The sequence below is a fragment of the Copidosoma floridanum genome, unplaced genomic scaffold (assembly GCF_036245765.1).
Source record: "Copidosoma floridanum isolate Cflo_tuat_1 unplaced genomic scaffold, Cflo_Japanese_pri ptg000030l, whole genome shotgun sequence".
Lineage (NCBI taxonomy): Eukaryota > Metazoa > Arthropoda > Insecta > Hymenoptera > Encyrtidae > Copidosoma > Copidosoma floridanum.
In genome coordinates this window covers 18,206,844-18,233,690 of record NW_028321907.1, presented here as the reverse complement: position 1 = coordinate 18,233,690, position 26,847 = coordinate 18,206,844, and the positions used below count along the sequence as shown (strand labels likewise).

Genomic DNA, 26,847 nt, shown 5'->3' with positions numbered 1-26,847 from the left:
GCAATTGCAGTATAGGAGGAGGAGGTGGAGGGGCCCGATCTCGGGAATTCCAAAGACCACGCACAGCGCCTGTCTCTCGGCAACCGCAGTACCGATCTCCCCACCCGCGCCGTCTTCTATTGTACAGAGCGACTTGCAATGGTATCAGGTGTTCCTCAGACCACGGCCGATTGGTCGCTCATGTACAAACATATATGTATTTAAATAGTCTTTCTCTGTCCTCTTCACACCCACACGTATATATATATACACGAGTTTGACTTATCGGCGCGACTATATATATACACACACACATACACAGCCAGAGCAAAAGAATCGGCAACGCACACACGCCACGACGGCGATGGCGCTCCGGCGCTGTTGAACTGGAAAGAAATCTGTTATCGAGAGGTGTAGTCGAGCTCTCACTCTCCTCTCGGCCTCGACCAGTCGACAGTCTCTCCGCGACGACGCGAACGCTGACTCTCTGCGCTCCGCACCCGTCGCTCGCGTTGCATCATCGACGCCCGCGTTTCTTCATTGACACCGAATCGATTAACGCTAGCCTCGCTCGTTGCTCCACAACATACGCACGTGACGATCGGCACGTTCCGCGAGAATCTCGAGTTTTTTTTTTTTTTGTTTTTTTTTTTTACCTCCGGGGTTACAGTGTTGGGTTTCAGACGTTGTTGCATCAAGCCGATATTTGTGCGCGTAATTTAACGAAGAGCAAGAGCGATAACAAACGATTATATATTGGCAGGGGCACGCGTGTGCGCGGCGAGATGCGTTATGACAGAAGATAAATAAAACCCGTGTGCATCGATGAAGTAAAAAAAAAAAAAAAAAGGTGCGTGCGCGTGTATTTCGACAAAAAGTGCCGGAGGATGATCGAGGATACTAGGCTGTGCGATTGGTGAATAAGTGAGCGAAAGCATGGGCCCCTCCACGGGTTTGGTCAACCGGAGTTTTCTGTACAGCTGCGCCAAACCGCAGCAGTCTCCGGTCTCGGGTGGCGCAGATAACGCGACCGGCAATGATAAGCTCGTCCACGCGCTGGACGGCCCGAGGCTGCACCGGCTCTCAATGCCCCGAGTTGCACCGATCAAGGTTCGAGATGTCACTACTACACTGTGTCTTTCCTTGTCTCTCTCTCTCTCTCTCTGTGTTACACGCGCGGGAGTTCATTGTCATATAAACTCTTTGTTGGCGAGCGACGCGAAATTCTTTTTTTCGCGACAAACAGTTTATACTGCCGATGGGTGCATTCCTCGTTGCGCGCCGATCGTTGGGATGCTCGTTGCGCCGTGGTTTTTTTTTTTATCGCGAAACTCGAAAATACGTCAAATCGATAATCACCGACGTGTTTATCGTTGCAGCGCACTTAGATACCACTATCGCTTACCTACATCACATTATATACGCGTTAAGTCGTTGACGCGCGATAAGCTGCCGTAAATTATATACCCACGAGGAGGACCGACGTAATCTCCTTATACACACGGCAAGCTTTTCTTGCTTGCTCAAAGATTTTCGAATTCCGCGCTAACTGTACGGGTCAATCCTGGATATTTATTAGTGCCATTTGCGGAAGCCCACATGAATATGACACTATACCGTACCCTTACATATATATGCATTTGGTAATTTTCAGATAAGATAACGATCCGCGATGGGTGTATCATTTGGGGTCTTTTTTTTCTTCATTATCATCGTTATTATTATTGATGCTGTTTTGTTTGTTTCACGGAGTTGCCGTGTTTCGCGACACTAAACCGTTGCGAAATCGGTTACGAAATACTTGAATTTTGCCGAGAAACGCGCGCGGAAGTCATTGCTTCGAGTTTTTACAGGCTGGTGTAAATAATTGGAGTATGCGCTCTGTGCATCAGAGAAAGTATTTGTAATCAGCATTTCTCAGTGCACATCTTGTTAATTTTTTTTTTTTCTTTTTTCTGCCGAGTATCAGCTGGTAGTTGGTTTTGTTTTGGCCAAGATTCCTCCGTTGATGTAGCTCGACACTATTACCACAGGTTATTTCAGAGTAACTTTGAGGTAAAAACACAAAATCAATTAAAACCAAACATCACGAATATTGTAAGCACGTTGGAAATGCAATACTTGAGTGACGAAAATTACTATTGTTATTATCAAAGCGTGTTGTTGTGTTTGTTGCTTCGTCTTCCTTGAACTCTTTTTGACGTTAAATTTCCGTGTTTTTCAAGAAATTCTCAAAATATCAACAAGAGCTGTTGCAATAGTAACTTGAAAAACGTTAAGCACAACTATAACGATACAGCCATTAACCGGACCGTTATTTTCACGAAAAGGCTATGCAATAAAAACATTCAACGATTTTTTGATACTCCATATCTCTGGAATAATGAACATTTAGTCGTTGTTCAACAGTTGAAATTTAAAGGAAAAGCCCCAGTTTTCTATCGCATATATACGTTTCCTCGGTTTATTTTCTACAGCCATCTAGTTGACCGCTGACTTTTACTTGTACAAAAAAAAAAAAAAAAAAAAAAAAAAAAAAACAACTAGGCTGCATTTCAATTTTTGTATACAGTTTCTCCTGTCAACAAAAGCAACTTGCTTCCTACCAGTGATTTTCCAGGACTCTGATACTCGATTTACGCATCTTGACTTTTTTCATCATAAATAATGGAACTTTTTACTCCAATGCGGTATCACCGAGTGTGAAACAAACTTTGGGTCCTTTTTCTCAGTCGCGTGTTTTTCTTCGCTATTTTATTGAAAACGAACCATCATCGGTCACTCCCAAAAATTGATCAACCATTTATATTGTGTATACGTTGCACGGTTACGTAAGGCATTATATTACGATCACCGTGGGCCTCTTTTCCCCGCGTTCTTCGAAAAAGCGCTCGCGTCACGTTATTAATTCCGTATGATTCACTGCGCGTGAATTTCGTCCTCTCCTCCTCGAGGCTTCGGATATTGGCTCGAAAATCGATACACACGCTCTCCGCGCGCGGACACCTACATACGACTCTACCGGGAGAAGGGAATGACTCCAGCCTCTGTGCGTGAGATGCTGCTCCTTTGCCATCGTTGCTCAATCATTTGTTGTACGTGTGCTTACGCACTAGGTATGCCGACGACCCCATGAACATCAATGACAAGAAAACTCGCACTCCGATACATTTGAGTGTGGGTGAGTGATTCCGCAGTCAGGTGCGATTAATTTATTGGGAAGCTACGAGCAGACATTCTCTTTAGTTTTTCGGATACTAAGTACTTCTACAATATTCGCGCGCCGAATGATTTCGTTGGTGCAATCTGTAAATGTAGTCGCAAAGTCTGGACCATCAAATCAACAAAACAAAAAACCACAATGCAGTAATTGATAGATGCTTCTTTTTTTTTTTTTTTTTTTTTTTTTATTACTTTTAAGTAATTATCTGGCCGTTGAACTATCGTTAACGATTTCAGGCTAACTTCATTTTTATACAATTTACAGAATAACCGTCAAAATAAGCTATAACTTTTTATCGACAATTTCAAACTCGGCGACTTTTAGTTATGACGCTGACGATGGTTATCGCAACAATGTCACGTTCAAACGATTTAAATATTTTTCTTGTCCCCGGTGATAATCCCCACCGATCTTGCGTGCACACGTATTGTCACAAGCAATGGCCATAGAGCACTTTTTTCGAGTTTTGAATGAAATTGAAGGTGATGGCAATCGAGACAACAGCTTATTTGCGCCCAATGAGGTGCGATAAAAATAACAAATCAGTACGTCTAACTTTATTCATAGATTAACGCATTTTTACTAAAAAGTTATGTACATTATTTGGTGGGGTTACTGAACACTTCAAAAATCACCTTTACTTCGGATTTGGAAGATTTTTTAATTTGAATGGATAATTGAATTGGTGCGAATGTCAATTTTCAGTTGGAACTGATGGCACTGCCAAAGCCCAAATCGGCAAGCAGCGCGACATCCTGCGAGTCCGTCCAAACGAGTTCCCTTGTGGCGTCTACAAGCGCAGAAAAGCGAAAATCCAAAATGGAAGTGGCGTCGATAGCAAACCTGCGGTTGACCCCCGAAAACGAGAGCAGCGGCGAAAGCGTGAAAAATTCTAAACTAACATTGAAAAAAAAGTACCAAAAAGACGGCTCCAAAGCTTGCAAGCTCACCTCCAAAAGCGTATCGTCCAAGTCTCTCGACTCCTCGATAAAGAACCTGACGATCTCGGAGCCCTGTAATTTCGTTCACGTGGAATCGTACGTGAAAAACATTCCAAAGCTGCACGAAGACAAATTAAACCCACTCCCTCAGAAAGACAAGTACTCGGATTTTGAGGACAACGTGTACGCGGAGATTGCGCTTCGGGACGAAAAAGAGAATGAGGACCAAAAAACCTCGACTGGTGTCAACAGTAGTTTTCTTTGGGGTAAAATGGCCAAAGTTAAGGACAACTCCGCGAGTAGTCCCAGAGGCAGGGAAGACCTTTTGGATGACGTGGACGATGATTGTTACGATGATATTGGATCGCCGGATGAAGTAGTGGTGAGTATTTTTTTCTTCAAATAGTTGTTTCTCCAGCCAACATTGCTGGAAAAACTTAATATATATAGGAGTTCGTGATGAGGCCCCAAAATGAGTTTACTAATGGTAATTTCCGTATCTGGTGGTGCATATCGCCAGAGCAAGCACCAGGCCTGAGGGACTCCTTGTGATTGCCCTGGTTGGATGTGCACCAGGTGCGAACCCTATTTTTCCTACCGAGGGCACACTAAACGTCCAAATGTTGAAGAAAATGCCCAAAGTAGGAAATGGTATATTTCTTATCTACGGCAGAAAGTAAAACTTGTGCTCCCGAAGAGCGCAGTTGTTGTATGTTTGTTCCCGAGGTGAAAACGGCGTTTTTTGTATCGAGGGTGCAAAGCACTGCGCCCGAGAGACGAAATAGTTATTTACGTAACAAGTGCGGAAAAGACGATTTCCCGCATGAGTCGTGATTGACTCGCACGAGTGGCTGGGGTTGGCGGGAATGAGTGCTACCTAGTTGAGCATACGAGTGCGTAGCACGAGATACTAAAACTAAAAATAGTGCGGTAAATATCTATTTTCCGCACAGTATTGCAAAAAAGATTTGTATTGATATTTACGTTAAATCGTGTTCGGCATCGATAAAGAAAAATAAAGTAAAACCAATAAAGTTCCGAGTAAAATCCTCTATTGATTCTTAATGGCAAAAATATCCTGCCCTGCTGCTGCTTACGTAAACTTTTTGTTCATCCGATGTCATATGTTTAGAAATGAAGGAGACGAGCCCTACTACTTATATGTCGACAACAAATAAAAAGCATTCCACAAACCAATGAAAGTATGAGTATGTATACTGATGGGAATGAGAGGAAAATTTTCTCATGTACTAACTACTTATCTTAATATATAATAGCAACAGCATACAAATCTATGTAGATTTATCTATCAATGAAAGTGTATCTGCACTTATTGATTAACGTATATTGAGTGCCTTGAGAAATACCTGTTGGCTAGCTAATTACAGCCTCCATTATACACCATTTACCACTCGCTCCAACTCTTATAAAAGGCTCTTTCTTTATCTATCTTTTTTTTCTCCTCTGCAAGTGAATAAAACAAATCGCAAGATAATTTCTTACGCGTTGCATGGAATACGGCAAAAGTATAAACAGATCCGCAAACAGCACGCCGTAACATTATAACTTTGCATCGAATTGCCTCTCACTTGACTATATTTATGGGACAATGAGAATGCAGACTTGTACACATACGGCTTTACTGTTTGTTTTTACCATGTGATTTTCGTGCCTCGTAATTTTTCGACTTTCCTGTATTTTCGGGACATGTTGCAACTTTATTTTTCCATAACGTATTCTGAATACCATATATATTTTGTAATCTTACGACGAATCAATAGACTACAATGTATTGATTATATACTATTGCATTATTTTATGTCCAAATTGCCCCAAGGCTTGTGAAGATTAAAACACGCTTATCTATAATAGCCAGATATAATCCATCAAGAGATACCGAGTACTACGTACAATCTGAAATACATTAATTTAGTTGTAATTGTATGTCTTTCATAATCATTACCTGATGTATGTGCATGCCGAAATTGCCGAACATAATACAATATTTCGTATTGTACATACCTATGTAATTTTGTAAACTTCATAGCAACACTTTTTTTTTTTTTTTTTTTTTCTTAATTACCAGAATTAGATATTACTAAAGACAATATGTCAAATAAATGTGTGTGCAAGCTAATATCCGAGATAATCTTTTGTACATAGCCAACTCAGGTTCTCATTATACGTGCAGTAATAGTTACAGGGATGTTTGAGATGCATCACTTACACACTGTACAGTTTTCATGCTGATCCATAAAGCGTTTAGTTTTGCGCCAATTTGTGTATACGTTGAACCAGGATGTTTACGTTTTGTTATTCAAATACCTGTATATTGATACATGTACACTTTAAATCATCAAAAAAAACAGATATTTGTTATCTACAACTCAAGAAGCGGGCAAGTTTTGTGGATGTAACGAATATCAATTACTATCTCGAGGAAAATTAAAAAGATATTAATATGAATGAGAAAATGTGACGTATGCGTTCGATGTAATTACCAAATCGTATACCGATAGCTCGTCGTTTCGATGCATTCTATTAAAAGTCTATTAAAGTAATCTGTCTACTTAGTATACGTTAAAGTATATATTATCATCGGCTTTTGGGTGTTCCCTTGAACTTTTGTACATTTTTATGTATTGATAAGACTGTTTTTTTTTAAAAAACATCATCATCATAGTTTTCGTTGGATAAGTGCCATTATCTCCGAGGCTAGTTTGCGACCCGAGATATGTTACCCGCGATGCGATGGCGCTTATGTGGCCAATCCTGTTTTTCCAATCGAGGGCACACCATGCAGCCTCTCAAAAATGCCCGAGGTAGAAAAAAAAAATCCACTGTCATGACGATAAAATACCGATTGATGTAATTACGTCAAACAAAACCAATTTGATATACGAGTTTTTGTGGAAACCAACGTCTACGGTACCTACAAAGTGGTGCCATTGAAATTAATCATGTTTAATATAAAAAATTTTTTTACTTGAATAAATAACAAATCAAATCTTTCAGTTGGAACTGACGGCACTGCCAAAGCCCAAATCGGTGAGCAGCGATAAGCCAAAAAGTGACCAACACTCGGTGAGCAGCGCGACATCCTGCGAGTCCGTCCAAACGAGTTCCCTCGTGGCGTCGGCAAATGCAGAAAAGCGAAAATCCAAAACGGAAGTGGCGTCGAAAGCAAACCTGCGGTTGACCCCCGAAAACGAGAGCAGCGGCGATAGCGTGAAAAATTCTAAACTGACATTGAAAAAAAAGTATCAGAAGCATGTTCGCAAAGCTCAGAAACTCAAGTCCAAAAGTGTATCGTCCAAATCTCTCGACTCCTCGATAAAGAACCTGACGATCTCGGAGCCCTGTAATTTCGTTCACGTGGTGTCGTTGAAAAATGGTTTGGTTCTCAACGAGACTAAACTCAATCCGATCACGCGAAAGGACAATAGTGAAGACGTTGAGGACAACGTGTACGCGGAGATTGCGCTTCGGGACGAAAAGGAGGAGGAAGACCAGAAAACCTCGACTGGTGTCAATAGCAGTTTTCTTTGGGGTAAAATGGCCAAAGTTAAGGACAACTCCGCGAGTAGTCCCAGAGGCAGGGAAGACCTTTTGGACGATGATTGCTACGATAACGTTGGCCCTCCTGACGGCAAAGATGTAAGTGTTTTAATTTATATTTAAAAAAATAAATTACATTTTCCGAGGGCAAGTTGTAAAGTTTATTTAAAACTATATGTCATTGGAACGGTCGTCCTTTGTTTTGCGGGTTTATTGGTCAATGACCAATGCATTGCAATTGACAAGAAAAAATAGTTTGGGAAAAAACGTCCAAGTACTTTAAAAAATATCTCAATATTTTATTTTAGATTTTTTATAATAAACTTGGATATGTGAAGCACTCATATGCTAAGAAAATGTATACACGTTTATTTCGTTGATCTTCTGGGGCAAATGAAACCAAATATCTGTCGATAAAACTTTTTATTAAAGGTAAAATATGTATTTTCAAATAGAAACTTAGTTAAATATATAATATCAACACACGGGATTCTTGATGCAGTTACTTAACGATTCTTAACGGTAGTTACTTTACACCAAATTTCTAATAACCATAATTTTGAGTGGGACAGTATAAAAATATTAGACAAAGAGCCGAATTACAGTAAACGTTTGATCTCTGAAATGTTACATATTACCTCCAACATTCATAATATAAATAAGAAAGAAGATATTTATAATTTAAGTCGCACTAATCGAAGTTTCTTTAATTCTGTACGTTTCTAAGGACTATGTACGTTCTTAGAATTGTATACTGATAATGTGATATGTGAACTGAGGGCTCGGGTCATCGCACTGCGAAACTTGTATATGTTTGTGTGTGTGTGTGTGTTTGTTATAAAAGCGGGGTACATTGCGGTGTTGGGGCCTTTGCCAGTTTGACTTGCGTGTGAGCTATTTGCTCGATACGTTAAATAAATTGTCTTTCACGGTTTAAATTAAGGTAATTTATTTGTCAGTTCTACATTATATGTATCTGTTGTTTATATTAGTCATTGTAATAATTTATCATTGTTGATAAAGCCTGAACAGGTCGACACGCCGCTTAAACTAAGTGTTTTCATTTGCCCTAGAAGATCAACGAAATAAACGTATATATGGAGGGCGAGAAAGACTCAACTATGCTAAGAAAATGGTTTCAAAATCCTGTTATGAATAGCGACGGAGTTTTACACGGGGCTTTATTCGGGGAAAAACAAAATTTTTCTTACAAAGTCGTAAAAAGTGAAAATATAATGGTGTCAAATTCCGAATAAAAAATCGTACGAAGAACTTTTGTAGAGAGTTGCGTGTCATCAACATTTTTATTATAATGCATTGATTATTTTTCTTTTGTTTTTTTTATCAACAAGATATTGCGGTTTATTTTTGTTAGACGACAATAGACATTTGCACTTTTGATTATTGAAACTCCCAAAAACCTGCAGTTTTTCGCTAAACATCTTATAACTTTTAATTTGAAAAGAAAAAAAAAATCTTTGTTTCATGTTTGATTGTTAAATAATAACAATTGTAATGTAAAAAAAATTTCGTTTCTGTCTCCCCGATATTAATAAAAAAAATTTTTCGAGGCACACCCTACGACTTCCCTTTCTTGGAGTATATTATAACCCTGGTTAATTGGTGGTGGTAACAATCGGCTAAGAATATTATCTGTACCGAGGAAACTCTAATATTAGGAACCAACACATAAACAATGTTAGTGTTTATATGTCGGAGGGCGGGTTCGTTGCCCTGTGTAAAAGAGCGAAGTAGCTCGGATTGCCGATTATATAAAATATTTAAAATAATTTTTATCAAGTTTAAAAATTTATCTGTTGAATAATCAATTAATTCCTGTGCGATATACAGAAATTTTTTTTAATTATTGCTTTATTGATTTTTATCGTTCCCTGAATATTCCCTTAAGTTAATGTCTTTATCTTTTTAAATTTATTTCTGCCCTTTTTTGGGTACAGACAATATTCTCAGTTTATATAAAACAATTTTATAAATATCTCAACAGCTATTATTCTAGTTTTTATTCTTAAACTCTAAAAAGGAAACTCACAATCATACGTGGAGGGGAAGGTTTATTTAAATAAGCACAATCAATTTTTTTTAATTTTTAATTATCTTATATTTATCAAATCATATAATTCTAAGGAAATCGTATCTTTAATTTCTTCATGTATTAGTTATTTTTAAGTAATCGCGATTCTTTAAGTTAATAATGCAAAAAGAAAATATATGATATTGGCCAGGTGCAAGTGATGGGAGGGGATAGATGAGTCGACGCCAGCGTGCGTAGTGGCAAAAACAGGAAACCTGGGGTACCAAATTACTGTCATTTTTGCTTAATTAAGGAAAGAATAACAGTATCTCATCAAATTTACAGATGTTATCATCACGTATGCATAAATGGTATCAACATTATAAAATTGCAGTTACACAAATGTAAAAAAATGAACTATGTGGTGCCAAGAACGGTTGTAAAATGTTTGAATGTAACAATATATTAATGAAGCCTCGTTAGTTTTCGATCCAGAGCACACTCTCAGAAACAGACGGCAAAAAGAAAGATAATTACGCGAAATCAGACGTGATCATTGTGATTTCTATTATTTAAACGTTTATGAAATGTGGGTGTAAGAAAGTGCTGTGTCGTTCAGTGTAACAGTAGGGCAAAGACAAATAGAGTAAAATTACATAAATTTCAATGATTATCCAAATGTAAATAAAAGTAATATTCATGTGCATTGCAACTTAGACAATTTTCAAAATAATCTAAATAAAACGTACTTGCAGGTTAACTTTGTAGGGAGCTGAAGTTACCGATCGAGGTCTGCCTTATTACGACGGCACTTGTCAAATTGCTAACTTTATTACTATGAAATTCTGTAACATCGCACACATGACTACTTTCAACCAACTGTTTACCTTTTTTTAAGGCTTCAGAGTTAAAACAAATCGAGTGTGTGATATTCCTAGAGCCTGTTTTTATTATAACATCCATTATCAGATGAATAAATACACTAATTTTTTGCTAGTTAATTAATTATTAATAAAAGTGTACATCGGTGTATGTTGTTGACGTGTAATGTGGGTATCCGCGGTTGCATGATTTTGACACCAAGGGTGGCGCTGCATGACATGCATCTGGCCAATAATCGATAATTTCGAATTTACTTAGAGTTTATCCGCATTCATTTAACAGAAATTTTTACACAAGCGACAATTCAAATTTGAATGTTCCCTCCTTAATATTTCCACTTAAACACATTGGGTAGACTAGAACGAATTTTGAGTACAAAGTACAACCACGGGCGGTAAGTGCTAGGGAACTTCATATCCTACAAAGTCACGTAGAGTTAGGTCGTTCTTGGGGCCCTTGGGTGTCTTCAGCACTGCTCAAGTCGTCGGCCCAGAAACTTCACTTAAGAACGTGGTCGCTAACCCTAGAGCCTTGACTACTTGGCGATGCGTCGTCTCCACGCTTAAAGCGGTCGAGCACCGAAAGTCCAAGATGCCCAAGTAGGAACCGGTTAGTGGAAGTGTTACCTGTAGGTGGTGTGCGAACTTACTTTTCAGCTCTCGGCCTTCGTAGTTGGTTTCTTTCTCTCACCTTGCGCTCGTCGCGGTGATGTATCGGTGCACGGGAGAGTTCCAGGTCTGGGTGAACAGCGGATTTTTCGCGTCCCAGGTTTTCGGAACAAGGACTCTTTTCTGTTGCGCGCTGGCGCCTTTTATGCCTGCGTTGTTTCCTTTTGAGTAGCAGGTTTTTCCTTGTTTTAGTGAACGCGCTCTAGCATTTTCTTACCGTACTAGACGCACATTCCCCACACGCGGCGTTCAAGTTTGAATTTTCCTGTTTCAAATAGGAATTTTTTTATGAAATAAAATGAAATATATGTATACAAAAAAAATTGGTACCCTTGAATTGTCTATTCGACGGATTTTTTATTACAAGAAAATATAATAAATAGAAGAATATAAATATAAATGTAAAGCGTATATTATAAATTCTAGGTGATAGAAGTGCCCCCTTGCAACCCTTGAAACCGAGCTCATTTTACATTAATTTTTTCTCATGGTACACGAAGTCGCGAGCAAAAAACGTGTGCTTGGAAAAAAAAAAATTGTTTTATTTAAAAATGAGGGACAAAAACGAAACCCCCCATACCCTTTATACATGTAGAATTGATGATCCTCGACTGTAACCAGATGTACTGCACGGTGCCGGAGGTCCAAGCAAAAGAAGACCCAACCACACCGGAAATCGGCGAGTACGACGACGCGGTGCCAGCCGATCGTGCGACTCCCCTCGCTCCCGAGGCGACGAACGAGGACGACTCGGTGTACGACGTCATAGGACCATCGGCTTACGCGAATTACGAGGAACTCGCCGAGCCAGGGACAATGAGCACAAAGCCATCGGAGGAGTCGGACTACGAGGTGGTGGAGTCGAAATCGGTACCGCCAGAGCCCAAGGAAGCGTACGATGACGTGAACCTGCCGCCGGCGCGAGTGGCCAAGACCTTCGCGGAGCGCCACGAGAGGATCAACAGCCTGTACGCGAGCTCGGGCGTCGCAAAGTCCGGGGGCTACGACAAGGAGTCCGAGTGGGAGGACCTCGGGGACCTGGTCATGTACGACGACGCCGGGTAGGTGGGCTTGAAGTGACAATAAAAAAAAAAAAAACAGCATTTGACGTTGCCTGGTGTTTACAGGGTGAAAATGAGGAGCATCGCCTGCAGCCACGGGGGCCCGAGCGCGAGGAAAAAGTTGGGCCCGAATCGGGGCAGGTCGCGCAAGGTGCGCCGCCAGCGGTCCCGGGCGTCGCGGAAGGGCTCCACCAGGTCGAGCGCTTGCAGCAAGGGCCGAGCGAGGCCGAAGAACCCTGGAGCCGTTTCCGGTAAGTGACGATATTCTGTACCGAGGACCTTTTTGACGGACGCACCTTTTACGGTGTCTCCTAGGACAAACCCATGATGGTTGAGGGTCGGAGGGTGGGGTTTTGAGCCACGAGAGACAGGGGACGACAAAGAAAAATCAGTCCCCCTGTGTCTTTTGTCCTTCACTCTCGAGCAAAGTGAGACACGAGACGGCAAGAAATAAGGCGCGCGCTTTTACCTTCGTTCTAAGGCACGGCCAATGTATTGGAGTGCCTCATTGGATTTTTGTCGGAGGAAACAGTAGAAATATCATCTTTTTTTCATACTAAACAAATTTCAAACTAAGTATAGTGTGTTTTACAAGTTTACATCAAGTTTTTCGACCAACTCAAGTAACTTATCCAAATGGGCTCAAATTTTGTTGGCAACTTCAATGGAGAAGCTGATTTATTGCGTTTGAATGGTTTCCATTAGAGAGGATAATTTTTTTACCATTTTTATTATAATATCACTCTAAGAATATAAAAAAAAAAAACAGTTTTAACACATACATTTTACACGTTTGTGTTCCAAGACAAAGTTGCAGATCACAATAAAATATAACTTTTTTGTTTTACGCATGATTTTACTCCTACAGATACTCTAATGCAATGCAAAATAAAAGTGAAAACAGTAAAAAAAAAAAACGTTTTTTTCACATTAATAGAAAAAATTTGAATTCTACAACAAAGTGTTCAATACCAAAGTTGTAGAGCTCATTAAAATCAAACTTGTTTGTGTAGTTGGTTTTTCTCCATACCGTGTCGTCTTAGTACTATAAATAGTAAAAATCAATTCAAAACGGCTAAAAAACTTGTTTTAAAGTATATAACTGTTTTCAACATCCACACACTAAACAAAGAAACCGTACGAAAGAAATCATTGTAAGTACAGCGTATAACTTTTTCACGTGTCATTCGCTCGGTCATTCGCTGACCAAATATTTAATATAAAACTTATAGATCTTACTTGTATTTGTATTATATTTACTTACTTAAAATAGACTTATTTGTATTTGACATTCAAGTCTTCAGTGTCATTCTAAATCAAGATACAAAAAAAAAGCGTTTCGAAATGACGGACAATTTGATTTGTAATACGTAATATTATTCATTTAACATTTAGTAAAAAAATGTGATCTCTAACTAAAATCCTACAGTTAAAACCGTGAATTGGTCGTGCCTTAAATGCAAGACGCAAAGTTTTGCAGAAATGAAGCCGCTCGTTGTTACCCGTACACATACACATTAGATGTTTGCATTGCGTTACACATCGAGAAGAAAGGAAAATAAGTGGCGCGCTTGACTGGTGCACTGCATATATATGTATATATATATACAGCAAGAGTTATAATATACAATAAAAGCCAGACGCGCGCGATATACGTTGCGCAGTTGATTCATGCCCGAGGAGACAAAAGCTTTTGATTAACATTTTTACCTTGCAATATTATTGTACACCCGCGTTACATGTTAATCACTCGTACTTTCTTTCTCCCGCTTTATTCCATATGGATAAAACAATATAACATACGTATATACATATACCGATGGAGTTTACGCGGGTGAGGTTGCAATTATACGATCGTAGGTATACAAGTATACGGTGTCACGCAGGGCAGACACGCGCAGATCCGCGGCCTTGACTTTGAGCCGAGATCGAGAAGAAGAAGAGAAGCAGTCAGACCGAGCGAATGCCAATGGCCGCGCTGTGTAATGCGTGTGGGTGCGCTCTCCAGATCTGTACAATCCTGCCTCGACGGATCGACTGTTACATGGTTTTGCCAACCTATCCAGGCTGGAGGTGTTTTTTTTTTTTTTTTTTTTTCTCCTCGGACTAAATGAAGAAGACAGAGAAAGAGCGCCCGTGAGCATTGGAAAACTTGGAAGTTATTCATGGCCGCGTTACGCGGGGAAGATGTTAATTTTCTGATTTTTTCGTTTCTCCTTGGAGGATCGCGCGCTAACGGAATACCGAGAGCGCGTCGGTTGAAACGGCGAGCGAGTCATGTAACGCGTGAACACGGAACTGCTGCGGTCGCCAACGGTGTGGAGTATTTGGATTTTCGGGGTGGAACAAAAATAAATAAAAACGCCTTGATCCAATCGAGAAAAAAAAAAAAAAAAAAGATACGCGGCGGGTGTTTGTGGAACTTTCGAGCAAGCAAGGGTATGCGTACTTTTTCCACGCGCCAAATAAAAGGAGAAAATCGGTAATACGGATTCCTGAATATCTCGTCTTTCGTGTTTTTTTTTCCCATACAACACCGAGTCACTTTCGTATCACTATGATGATGTGCCGTGACTTTCTCTCACCGCGACGTACACGGTGTTTCTGAAAAATTGGTTATTCAAGTGTGCGCCTATACCCTTTTACCGAATTCCCGTGAGCTCGAAACGGTTATTTGAAAACTTTTATACTTTTGTTTATGTTTGAATTATAATTTTCTCAATTTGATGTCCTACATCGGATTATTATATAGTTGGGAGATCGGCAATAGCTAAACTGTTGCGTTGCACGGGCTCCTTACAACCATACGACAACACGATATTATTACGAAATCGAAAACAGGTTTCTACCAGTATGCGAGCGTCGAAATTTAAAAATCGAGAGCATCTAACCGATCCCGGAGTTTCCTCCCAAGTTGCTTATCATACGGTTATTATTCGTGTATTTTCCGTACACGATCCGTGGAAAAGCCCGTCTTAATGAGCTCCCTTGCTCCTTACAGGATCGAATCTTTCGGGTCAATTATATTGAATAAAATATCTCCGTGCTCATTACAAAAATTAAAATTTAATTACTCGACTTCTAAGTTTTAACATACCACACGCTCTCGACATACCGATTTCGCATATACGTATACGTTGTTACGCAACGCACAGCCAATCAACATCGAATCGCTTCAACGTAAAACACGTCTATTTGAGCTGCGTAAGAAAATAAAAGTAAAAAACAAAAAAACAACTTTGCCGATTTCGGGAGTATCGCACGCCCAAGAACACAAGGTATAATAATAATATTAACGGCGAAGCGCAGAGACGACACAATGAGACGGCCTTGCGATCTGCACATATACATTACCCATACGTGTACAACAAAGCAGCACGGCAATAAATTGCCAAGAGAAAAAAAAATGAGGATGGAGGAGGAGAATACATCACGCTGCCATACATATATACGCGTATACATTGGCATGTATAGCTCGCGTCGTCAACCGACACCACCGAAAGGCGTACGGTTTCTCGCGATTAAACGGCTTTCGCTACCGATCTGCTCTCCCCATCGATTTTCACGCCTGATAAAGACACAAGCTACTCCTGCGATTCGCGCTTCGATGAAACGTATATATTTTCGTGGTAATATACATATACATATACACACGGAATGCATAACATTATATTGCGCACACTTTCGCGATACGGTCATAACTTTTGTTCCGCTCCGATTTTTCAAGCGGCTCACCCGTATATACGCGCACCACTCGTGCACGGTATATATATATATATGTATATACCTGTACATCCATGTAATAGAAAAATCTCATCTCGGAGCCGATAAAACAACTGCCATCTTTAATAATACCCGTATGAGTACATATTATTCAAGGATCCCGCGTTCCAATTAAAATATAAATTGGAAAAAAACAATACAGAGTGATATCTTCCATGAGCGAGCACGAGTGTGTGGCCGAGAGAGAATTATCGCGTATAAAACACGCACACGATATACGTATACTACGTTAACTGTGGTATATATATTTTGTATTTTATACGTACTAATACATAGGTATATATAGGGTGTAAGTATGTGTATACATGGCGAGGTGAAAGCGCGCGGCGCGACGTGGTGCACCGCGTCCTCAGTCACGGCCGAGACGCGACAACGCGCGCACCTCAGCCGCGCACCGTGGATACTTTTTTTCCTTCCTTTTTTCCTCTCTCTCTCTCTTATCTCGTTCGAATGTACTCGGCTGACTATATATATATATGTACGTATCCGCGCCGATTGCGAGGGTGAAAACCGATCGAGCGGTCAACCACGCTCCGGGAGCAGCGGCTACGGTATAGCCATGAGTCGGGAATGAGGCAGAACTTGAAGACGCCCTCGCGGCGACCCAACACCCAAGGTTTGATTGCCGTTGGCTAGTGTATTTTATATCCATATTGTGGTGATCAGTGGTCACCGGTGTACCGATCATATATTTTCGATCGGCTTTCACGATGATAGTACAATTGGGGATATCGTGCGGAGTGTTTATTGCGTGGGAGAGCGCTGAAATACATATACGTGATAAACGTATACGTGTAGATATCGGATGCTGTGAACCAGTTGTTGTTGTCGATGTCACTTTGTTCTTTATACCCTTTACCGTGTAGAGCCAAGGGATCGCGACACTCACGCCGATTTAATTGTTGCTGCGCCCTACAAGTATTGGCATCAGATCGCTAGATCGGTATAACGTGTATTGTGGCTATAACCGAGTGTACACACAACATACAAACGTATAGTTTTCTTCTTCTTCTTTTTTTTTTTTTCTTTCACCTTGTCGGTACTGTTACGTACACGCACAACGTTGTACACTATACGTAGTACACACCAGACAGATGATGGGGCTGTTAGGTAATCGGTGCTCGCATCTATGTGTATATATATATATATATATATATATATATATATATATATATATCTGTATGCGTTTGCTGTTTTACCATTGTGTTCGCTCAATTCTGTGTAGGTACCGTATAGTTTTGTTCTTTTCTTCGGGTGGAAAACGCCTTGCAATTAACAATACTCGCGTCTTGGAAAATGAGTTGAAAATCGTACAAGGGGGAACAAAAAAACCGAGCTTTAAATTCTTTTTTTGTTTGTTTTACTTTGGATTATACTAGTAGTATGCATATATATATATAATTAACGACGGGTCCACTCCGCGCGTTGAACGCGGCATCGGAGAGAAAAAGAAAAGTTTCTCCCATCGGACGAGTCACAATAACTCCCCATCGGTATATGTCTTGCCGATATGTATAACGTACATTATTAATACACGAACACCAGCGACTGGCGGACAAAACTCTCGCTCGGGCGCGAATAAAGAATTGGTTGGTCCTCACGGAGAAGACAACACGTATACAGGTACACGTAATAAAGAAAGAAAAGAAAAAAAAATCCCATCGAGTGTGCACGTACATTCGGGCAGAGCGGCGGTGTGGCCGCGATGTTGGCCAACAACGACAACCGGTTCACTCGCTCCTCCTTTCGCGTTCACCTCGGTTTCGGCGCTCTCTCCCCGATTCGGCAAGAGCCCGTGCGACCTTGACGCGCGTGGGTGCGCGGGAGTGATGAAAAAAAAAAAAAAAAAAGCGTTATAATAATAATATGATGATGCGTGTGAAAAGTGTCAGTGAGCCTGGGCGCGGGCTCGGTTCTGCTCCTCGGGTCGATCGACGAGGCCGCCAAGAGCCAGCAGCAACAGCAGCCGGGGGACGACCATGGGGAGACCAGGGGACTCGTGCAACTGCGCGTCGTACTCCTCGATGAGGAGGTCGACGTGCAGGAGACGTCGCTCTACGTCGAAGGTGCACATTCCTCGGTTATTTTTTTATTTCATTTTTGGTTTTATCTGTTGAACCTGTTGAGGTACAAGCAATCATTGTGCAGGTTTCACTTTAGGGTTTTTGTTCATTTATTGGGCTGTCCATGCTTTCTAAATTTTAAATGGCGAAAATTTCACTATTTGCGTAAGTAAACATTTTCACTGGTGGTGTAGTGATAAATTAGGATCGTTTGTTTACGCCCCGTTGATATAAATTTTAACTCTAAATATTTATCGGTAATCCAGCTAACGATCTCCACTCGAATGACGGAAATTGTACATCCCAGACACATTATTTCGAGTGGTAGTATATATCAACAATAAACTTGCCAACTAATTTAAATAGTGACACGTTAACTTGGTAGAAATAGCGAATAATCACAGTTACGCAGTAAAATCCACTATTTCGTAGTAAATATTCACTAATTCAATTAAGTTATAAATATACAACTTTGAAAGAGCGAAATCGACTATTTCATTGTTTAAATAGTGCATATTCACTATCTTACAGTGTATAAGCAGTATTTTGAAAAAGTTGCATACTTATCACTATTCCAAATTTATGGAGTGGGGTTGGCAGAGCGATTTAAGAAGTATATAGGCATTATTACTTTGCGGGGAAAAGTAAAAAAATTATGTTATGAGTTTCAAAAAGAAAAAGAAAAAACAAAGCTAATGACCCAATAAGCCCGGAAATTCTTCCTTTATCGATAAATTTCACGCTCCTCCCCGATTTGTGGATCTGAGATGATCTCGAGATTTCGCATTGACATTAAAAGAAAAGAAAAAAACAAAGACGGATTGTTCCATTGTATGTACGTATACTTGTCGCATGCGAGCTTCCCCTCCCACTCTCTCTTAATGTTTCCCAATTAATAACATTTGAATCTACTCGTTGACAAATTTATTGTTTTTCGCGTACACAATACGTACATAAGAACGAAACGCGCACTTCTCATCAAGTCTAATGGCCGTGCACACCTGTTATACCGTATAATACATTGCCGCGGGTAAAATTAAATATTGTCGCTTTCGACGAGGACGGTAATTAACGAAGATGACCCGCGGCGATCGGTCCACGATTCCCTCGACTCTCCAACCAATATATATATTAATTATGTACTGTAGATTTGAAAAAATGTATGTTTAATCTTACAGACTCGTCGGACGACAGCAACTACGAGGAGGTGCTGGTGGAGACCTTCGAGCCGGACAATTTCAGCACCGACTCGGAATCCGATTTCCCGAGCCGGTCCTCGGTACCGATCGCCCATCAGTATGACCAAAACGGTACTGGCCACCTGGAGGCGCCCGACCGCGAGGTGCCACCCCCGCCGGTCCACGAGCCGAGTCTCGGCAACACCCTCGGCCGGCCCATCAAAATGCTCAGGCGCACTTGGAGCATAACAAAGAGCCTCGGTCGCATGCGAAAGCGCGACCAGGTCGCCGCGTCGAACCACCAGCCACTGCACGAGTTGTCGGACAAAACAGTAATTGACGCTTATCTTGACTATTGCTTAAGGAGCAATGAGGAAAAAGGAAGAAAGTTAAAGAGGACTCCTGCCTTTAGAAAATCGGCCTTGTGATTTTATCTATTTTTTTTTCCCCTCAGGGACACCTTTGTACGTTTTTAAATAAATATGTATGTGCATTATTTTCGCGCACGGCGATGTCGAAACTAATTTTTTTGAGAAAAAACAGGTGGTGTATTGTTTTATTGTACATGTCGTATCGTCATCTGAGAGAAAAGAAAAAACAAATAAAAAAAACAAGAGGATTATTTTTGTTGTAAAAGGGGGTAAACTGGGTTTCACGGTGAAGTAAGGGGGGTACGATTCAGCACCAAATAACTCAATCAAATCACATTGGCTGTCACGCAGGGTCAATAAATTTTTTTTCACCATACCACGCCGGCACGAACATTCCTTCTCTTGGCGCACGATTGGTGAAAAATAGAGTACATTACGCGCATAATCTATACTATGTTTTAACCATAGTGTGTGGAAAGTGGGCGTTTTCCGTACTGTTCTTAGAGTGGGAAATTGGTTTTTCCGCATTGTGTGCGGCAAATGTTTCACCGCACACCAGAAAAGTTTTTGCTACACACGCTGGTTTTCAAAATTCATGCTTATATATTTTATACCTATTTTCCTCACACTTGTCGCGAAAAATCTCGTACGCAACTCGTGCGGGACGATTTCCCGCACGAGTGACCAGAGTTGATCAGGAACGAGTCTTTTCCGCCCTTGTTATGTAAAAAATATGCTATGCGCGACGAGCTGTGGTGTTTACCTTCCTATCTGATGCGTTGGTTTTCAAGCCTTGTACATACCCCCAAACACGAAAACGAAACACCTGTAAACACATGTGTCCGTGTCTTAAAAACAGCAGCCCGGTGTGAACGAGCTACAATCCATCAGTCTGAATAACAACCACATCAACAACAACAACAACAACGTGGAGCTGAGGAAGTACTTTAGCTTCAAGAAGCCGTTTAAAAAGAGCCAAGCCCTGACGAGCTCGTCGACCTTCTACCTCGACAAATCGGCATCGGCGCCCGACGTCCTCGGCGACGAGCGGCCGTCCGCCGAGGAGGAGCCCGTCTACTACTCGAACGACCCGTACCGGGAGGCCGGGCTCCCCAACGAAGCCCAGCCTCAATCACCGCCGCCACGCGACGACGCCGCCGACGACCAAGTTGCCGTGGGTAATTACACACACATCGCACAACGTACAAATCACGTGTATATATGGGGTTCATTATTTCTCGCCAACGGGCGCTTTCACCGGTATAATCTTGGCAATTAACGAGCAGTCCCTAATAACCACTCGAAACTAGGATTTGCTCCACGGGGTGGGCCGCGGTGGTCGGGCATCCACTATGATCAAACACGGATCGCGAGCCAAAAAAAAAAGGGAAAAACCAATGTACGTATAGTCAGCGCGCTCTCGGGGTCATTAAAAATGACGGCAAAGGTCGTTAAAAGGAAGGACTTGGCTGAGTCTTTATCGAGGCTCCGAGAGTGCGCTGAGCCTGTGTACCTGCACGCAGAAGAAAACTGCCGAGTGCTCTTGTTCCAGCTTTCCCGGCACCAATTAAGCTGCCCTATACTGCACGACAAACGCGCGTCCTCCTTCTCTCGAAGGTATATTTGCTTCCTCTTCCCATCATTGATCGTTAACTGATTTATGCCCCATCCCTCTAAATAACTCGTGGAATAATGATAATAATAATAAATAAGCTTACTCTCTCTCTCTCTATGTATATAACATCAGTTGACTTTTGTTTGGTAGACCACTACAGCGTCCTCGCCGAGGAGCCGCTCTACCAGTTCTACATCGAGTCTACCCTCAAAGCCGTGCCCGAGCCCTACGAAGTTGCATCCTCGGATAACGACGGCTACGAGACGGTGAGGATTTTTTTCCTTTTCTTTCCCTCCACACGTGAGCTCGACAATGACGTGATGTGTCTCGTTCGACAGGTAGAGGAGCTGGCACCGACCTCGGCGACCACGGATCTGGCCAAACCCGGCCACCGGACTCTCTGGCAGGAGACGCCGCGCGTCAAAAACAGCGCCCTGCTGCGTAAGTCGCCTCGTGCTTGCGACCGATCGTTGCATTGTAGGTACTTAACACATGTATCTATACGGAATTTCCACAGGCAATAGGCTGTCGAAGGCAGAGCTCAAGCTCCAGGAGGCCAAGTTCGAGATCCTGACGTCGGAGGCGTCGTATTTGATATCGTTGCGGGTCCTGCAGAAGGAGTTCGCCGAGGACCGTGATCTGCGGCAAGTCCTCGGGCCGGAGGAGGAGAGCTGCCTGTTCGACAACGTCCCGGGGGTGCTCGTCGCCTCGGAGCACTTTCTCGCCGAGATGGAGTTCGCGTGGGACCGGGACGTCATGCTCGGCCGGCTGTGCGAGCTGGTGGTCGGCCACGCCGAGCGCTGCGCCGGAGTTTACGTGGACTACTGCTCGAACCAGGTCAACTTCGACGCCCGGCTCAAGGAGCTCCAGACGCGCAAGCCTTGCCTCGAGGCTCTCGCGAGGATACAGGCGCGGCCCGTATGCTACGGCCAGAGGCTCGACTCGTTTTTGCTGCTGCCCATGCAGAGGATCACCAGGTAAGTCTCTCACTGTCGACGCTTCCGAGCGATCGGTAAACAAAAAAGAAAACACTTCATCCGTATATTGCAGGTGATTGTTTTGTGTATTTTTTTCACTCAGAATACGAGTCACGAGTACACAAAACTAGGGTAACTTTATAGGCATGATTTTTTTCCCGTTTGAAACTCAACGAATTATTACATTTTCCCGTGTCAAACTAAAGGCTGCCTCTGCTGGCCGAAGCCGTGCTCGCGAGTTTGCCGCCCGACCACAGCGAGCGGTCCAGCTGGGAGGCTGCGCTCAAGGCCTTTCAGAACATTGTCGTCAAGTGCAACGAGGGGGCCAGGCGGGTCGAGCGCCGCAACGAGATGGACGCTCTCGTGAGGTGTGGACCCATTTTTTTTTTTCTCCTTCTTGCATTGGAGAAACGTGTTTCAGTGCAACGGGGAACTTGGTATTTTTCAGAAAACTCGAGTACCCGGCCAAAGTGCAGCCCGTGGATCTGACTGACAGGGAGCTCATCCGCAGCGGTATGGTCGTGCAACTGCTGTCGAAACACGACAAGGAGACCAAACTCACTTTTGGCAGGAAGGCTCACAAGACACCGCTCCACTTGGTCTTGCTCACGGATTACCTTCTAGTCACGAAACTCAAGCCAAAGTAAGCGGCGATGACGCGTGAACTCTGATATACTTACAACTAATTGATAAATTGTCAAACATCAGCTCGAACGAGGATACGTACAGCGTCGTGGACACGTGCAAGCGCGATCAGGTGGTGCTGGAGAGCGTCCCGGACAATTCACCGTTTGCGGGTAAACACGCGTTATTGCTGACGCTGCTGGACAACCACGCCGGTCAAAGAGTCGAGTACGTCCTGGCGTGCGCCAACAACACGGAGAGGGAGCGCTGGCTCGACGCTGTTTCCCCGCCCAAAACCGTTGCCGAGGCTGAAGCCCTTTACGCGCCCATTAAATTTACGCGGGTCGTTGCTGAGCACTCGTACTTTCCCAGACAACCCGACGAGCTGGCACTCCAACCAGGTACGATAAATCATTGACCATGTATGTACAAGGCCAAGAATTTGCGGATATTGTGACTTTTTTTTTTTGGTGCTTTTAGGCGATGCGATCAAAGTGCTCAGAAAAATGGAAGACGGGTGGCTGTTTGGGGAAAAATTGCTGGACGGACAGCAGGGCTGGTTCCCCGGTAACTTTACGAAGGAGATACCTTCGAAGCACGCGAGGATGAGGAATATACGTGTTTGAAAGCGTTCATGGAAACTCTCTGAGAACAAAGAAAGTATTGTACTTACAGGGCCAGTAACTTTTGTATGTTTATACATATGAGCCTACTCGTCATAATTATCGTTAATGTTTTTTTTTTTTTTTTTGTTTTTTTTAAGACTTTGCTCGTGTGATTTTAAACGATACGAGTGTTTTGTAAATATTGTACACTTATACATACATTTATATACGTACGCATGTAAGCTTTTTGTAACAAATGTACATGAAAATTTATTTGTAATTTTTCAATATAAATACATTTACAGTCAATAAAATCTCTGTTGTTTTAGTTTTTTTTTTCAATTATTTCCTTTCCTTTTCCTCTCTATAAATATAATTATGGTCACTTTTTTGTACAAACAGTAAACATTATATGCAACTTTATAAAAACCACACTCATATAGGTATAGATCACCATCCATCAATTACTTAGAAAAGACAACTAGAGTAAGACTTTCCCATTTGAAAAGAAATAAAAAGTGTACAGAGTGTATAAATGCATTTCGTAAAGTGAGTTTACAAACGTTAAGAAAAAACTGTATAAAAATATTAAGAAATACACACCGATAAGACGGTGCTATAAAAGTCAATCTCACTCAAGTATAGTATAAAAAGTCTTATAGGAGTCACGGCGTTTAACAACAGGCGCCGTGATGTACGTTTATCACAAACTTTTTCTTTTTGTAAAATTCGCTTTAGAGTTGCGAAAAACATGTAACGTTTAAATTCGCATTTTCGCGTAACCGGACGACTTCACCTCAAACAATCTTCTTACAAAGAAAACTTGCAACACCGTTGTCGCAAGAATCACCACTATCTGAAGAAGAGACCACCTTTGTACGTACGAGTTATTGTCAAGCAGTAAATTGTAATCACGATCCTCTTTGCTTCTACCAAAGTGCTGAATCTGAAGTACTTCGTGGATATTCTTCTCCACACTACCAAGTATATTCTAAAACAACAAAATTGATGTACTCGCTTAGACTCGAAAAAAACATGATTTTTTACAATAAAAGTAAAAACGTACTGTGACATTCACAACTGATAGTTCCATGTCATTAATTTCTTTTGCATACTGTTCCCACTGGTCATACCTGCAAATCAAGCCACACGGTAAAATAAAATTGCATAATAACGGGTTTCAACAATAAAGCAACGACACTCACTTGATAACGGTAATGTACAAGTTGACGCGTTTCCCGGAAAATCTTGAAAACTGGTTGTCAACGCAAATACCATAGTACCCACCGTTTTGGGATTGATCTTGGTAATCAGAGCTGGTTTGCCACTGATATGGATGCACCAATTCACCAGCGGGGTTTCTCACTGCAAAACCAGCTTTTCCATCGCCACCTTTCAATACCTGAGAAAAAAAAGATTCATTTGTACAGTTTCCTGGTTCCTTCGTCATCTTTACCTTATCTCAAAGTGCACTTATTATGCTCCAATATGTAGCTCAACTGACCTATTGTCACAAAAAAAGAGAGAAAAAATCTTCAAACCAGCATTCATTGTTTTAAGTAAAATAGGTAATGCACCACCACACGCGATGAATATTCAAAGCCATAGCCGTGCGATAAATCAGCAAAAAATTAAATTTTCATTCGATGAACAGAGGAGGTGGCCAAATTCAACCCGTGCTCGCTATAAATCTCCAAAAATCGAGAGATCGCAAAAATAAAAGAAAAGAACATATCTCTCCTTGGTGTGCGTTCTGAATCTTCATTGCCAGATTGCGACACCACAGACCGGTGATATACATAAACTTTCACGCAGCCTACGCTACATGTATACTAAATGTGTATTACATATTGTGCCTATATACACATACAGTATTTATAAGGTACCGCAATATATGTTGTACATCATTTTCCACCATATGGATGGTGCTATTTGCCCTTCTGAGAGGTTTTTTTCTTGCTGTTTGTGAGCTTGAGGAAAAACTTGTTCCAAATGGAAGGAGAACTCTTGTGAGAATACAATAACGTTTGGCATTGCTGAATAAGCATAGGTAAATAAAAAAAGGGGAACAAGGACAAAGAAGCAGGTGTGGCAAAGAAGCCCCCGAAGAAAAAGCAAGTAAGCTAAGTATACTCGGGAACGTCTCGAAATCTCATTAGGCCGTCATTGAGAAGAATATGGAGATAAAAGATATACGTGCACAGATTGAAAGGTGTCAAGTACAAGAGCGAGGAGTTTCTCTCACCTGAAAGCTGACGTAGAAGGTAGCGCCAGGCTGGACGTACTGGAAGTAGCAGTCTTCCTTGCCCGGGTCGATGTGCACCTTGTAATCCATCACGACGGCCGGCATCGTCTCATACCAGGGCTGGTTGGACAGCGCCGGGCTGACGAGCATCAAGCTCACCGCCAGGAGCAGGCCCAGCACGAACGACATTCCGTAGCCCCGCTAGGCGCCGCACTACTTTCTCTGCGCGACCAAAAATTTTTTTTTTTCCCGACCCACTTTGCAGCTCTGACTTTAATAGTCACTGTCTACGCGGCTGTCGTGACGTGGATCTAAATACTTATATTTTCCAACGTACAGCTTACAGTTAGGTACCAGTAAAAACAGCAAGCGTGTTTCGTTTCGTCTCTTCTGTACTTCTTTTTTTACTTTCTTATCACCTGTTAGCCGAGAGTTTGGCCGATGATGGCTGGCGGATCCTGCCTCCACCACCACTTCCTCCTCCTCCTACTAATCGCAGCCGAGTGATTCGGAGCATAACCTAACTTTTCCAAGACGACACGTTGAATCACGAAAATCGCGCTCGACTGCACTCACCGTTTTTTTTTTTTTTTGTCTTGATCAACTCTCGCGACCACTGGCTTACAAACACGTAGGTAAGTATACGCAAATTTAAAGGGATGCCACTTAACGGGGCCCAATTGTTGCGCCGCCTGGTCTGCAAGGTTGCAGAATCAAAACAAAAGCAAACTTTAAACTCACACGCGGACCTGCTGCGCAAGTGCGAAGCTCGCGCGGGAAAAATTCAAAGCCAACATGCTCTGATAAGACGTGGGTGCATTGTGAGCCCCCCATGAAATAAAACAGATCACTTTAGCAGACACGATTAAGGTAACTTCACGAAACTATTGGCGTATTTTTTTTTTTCAAACCGCAGAACCACGCAACGCTCAAAGTCTCAAATATCAGCTCTTAAACCTACGAAGCCTGTGGGTGAGCGTAGCCAAAAAGCCTTAAATATATAACGATGAGGGAAAAAAAAAAAAAAAAAAGATGAAGCACC

The 26,847-nt window shown here is 41.9% G+C and overlaps 2 protein-coding genes across 2 annotated transcripts; one reads left to right on the top strand and one right to left on the bottom strand.

Annotated features, from left to right (window-relative positions):
- The first annotated feature begins 432 nt into the window (after positions 1-432).
- Exn (Ephexin) lies at positions 433-23,867 on the top strand. Its single transcript, XM_089596159.1, has 14 exons — positions 433-1,089; positions 3,908-4,525; positions 7,159-7,800; positions 11,905-12,344; positions 12,411-12,595; positions 19,369-19,700; positions 20,599-20,917; positions 21,505-21,620; positions 21,693-21,795; positions 21,872-22,331; positions 22,538-22,699; positions 22,780-22,974; positions 23,040-23,356; positions 23,436-23,867. The coding sequence occupies exons 1-14, from the start codon at positions 916-918 to the stop codon at positions 23,579-23,581; spliced, it is 4,209 nt and encodes a 1,402-aa protein (XP_089452285.1). The 5' UTR covers positions 433-915; the 3' UTR covers positions 23,582-23,867.
- On the bottom strand, positions 23,846-26,495 carry LOC106639531 (uncharacterized). The gene is made up of 4 exons (XM_089596160.1): positions 25,806-26,495; positions 24,766-24,962; positions 24,627-24,693; positions 23,846-24,551 (listed from the first exon to the last, which is right to left on the bottom strand). Exons 1-4 carry the CDS (start codon positions 25,992-25,994, stop codon positions 24,321-24,323), a joined length of 684 nt encoding a protein of 227 aa, XP_089452286.1. The 5' UTR covers positions 25,995-26,495; the 3' UTR covers positions 23,846-24,320.
- Between the last annotated feature and the right edge of the window lie 352 nt (positions 26,496-26,847).

Bases quoted from the DNA above. Each gene is read 5' to 3' on its own strand.
- Exn (XM_089596159.1), top strand. From the start codon at position 916: ATGGGCCCCTCCACGGGTTTGGTCAACCGGAGTTTTCTGTACAGCTGC. The intron at 22,700-22,779 runs GTGTGGACCCAT...GGTATTTTTCAG, and splicing joins GAGATGGACGCTCTCGTGAG to AAAACTCGAGTACCCGGCCA. The intron at 22,975-23,039 runs GTAAGCGGCGAT...GTCAAACATCAG, and splicing joins GTCACGAAACTCAAGCCAAA to CTCGAACGAGGATACGTACA.
- LOC106639531 (XM_089596160.1), bottom strand. From the start codon at position 25,994: ATGTCGTTCGTGCTGGGCCTGCTCCTGGCGGTGAGCTTGATGCTCGTC. The intron at 24,963-25,805 runs GTGAGAGAAACT...TTTTTTTCTCAG, and splicing joins CCTTCTACGTCAGCTTTCAG to GTATTGAAAGGTGGCGATGG. The intron at 24,552-24,626 runs GTACGTTTTTAC...TTGTTGTTTTAG, and splicing joins TATCAGTTGTGAATGTCACA to AATATACTTGGTAGTGTGGA.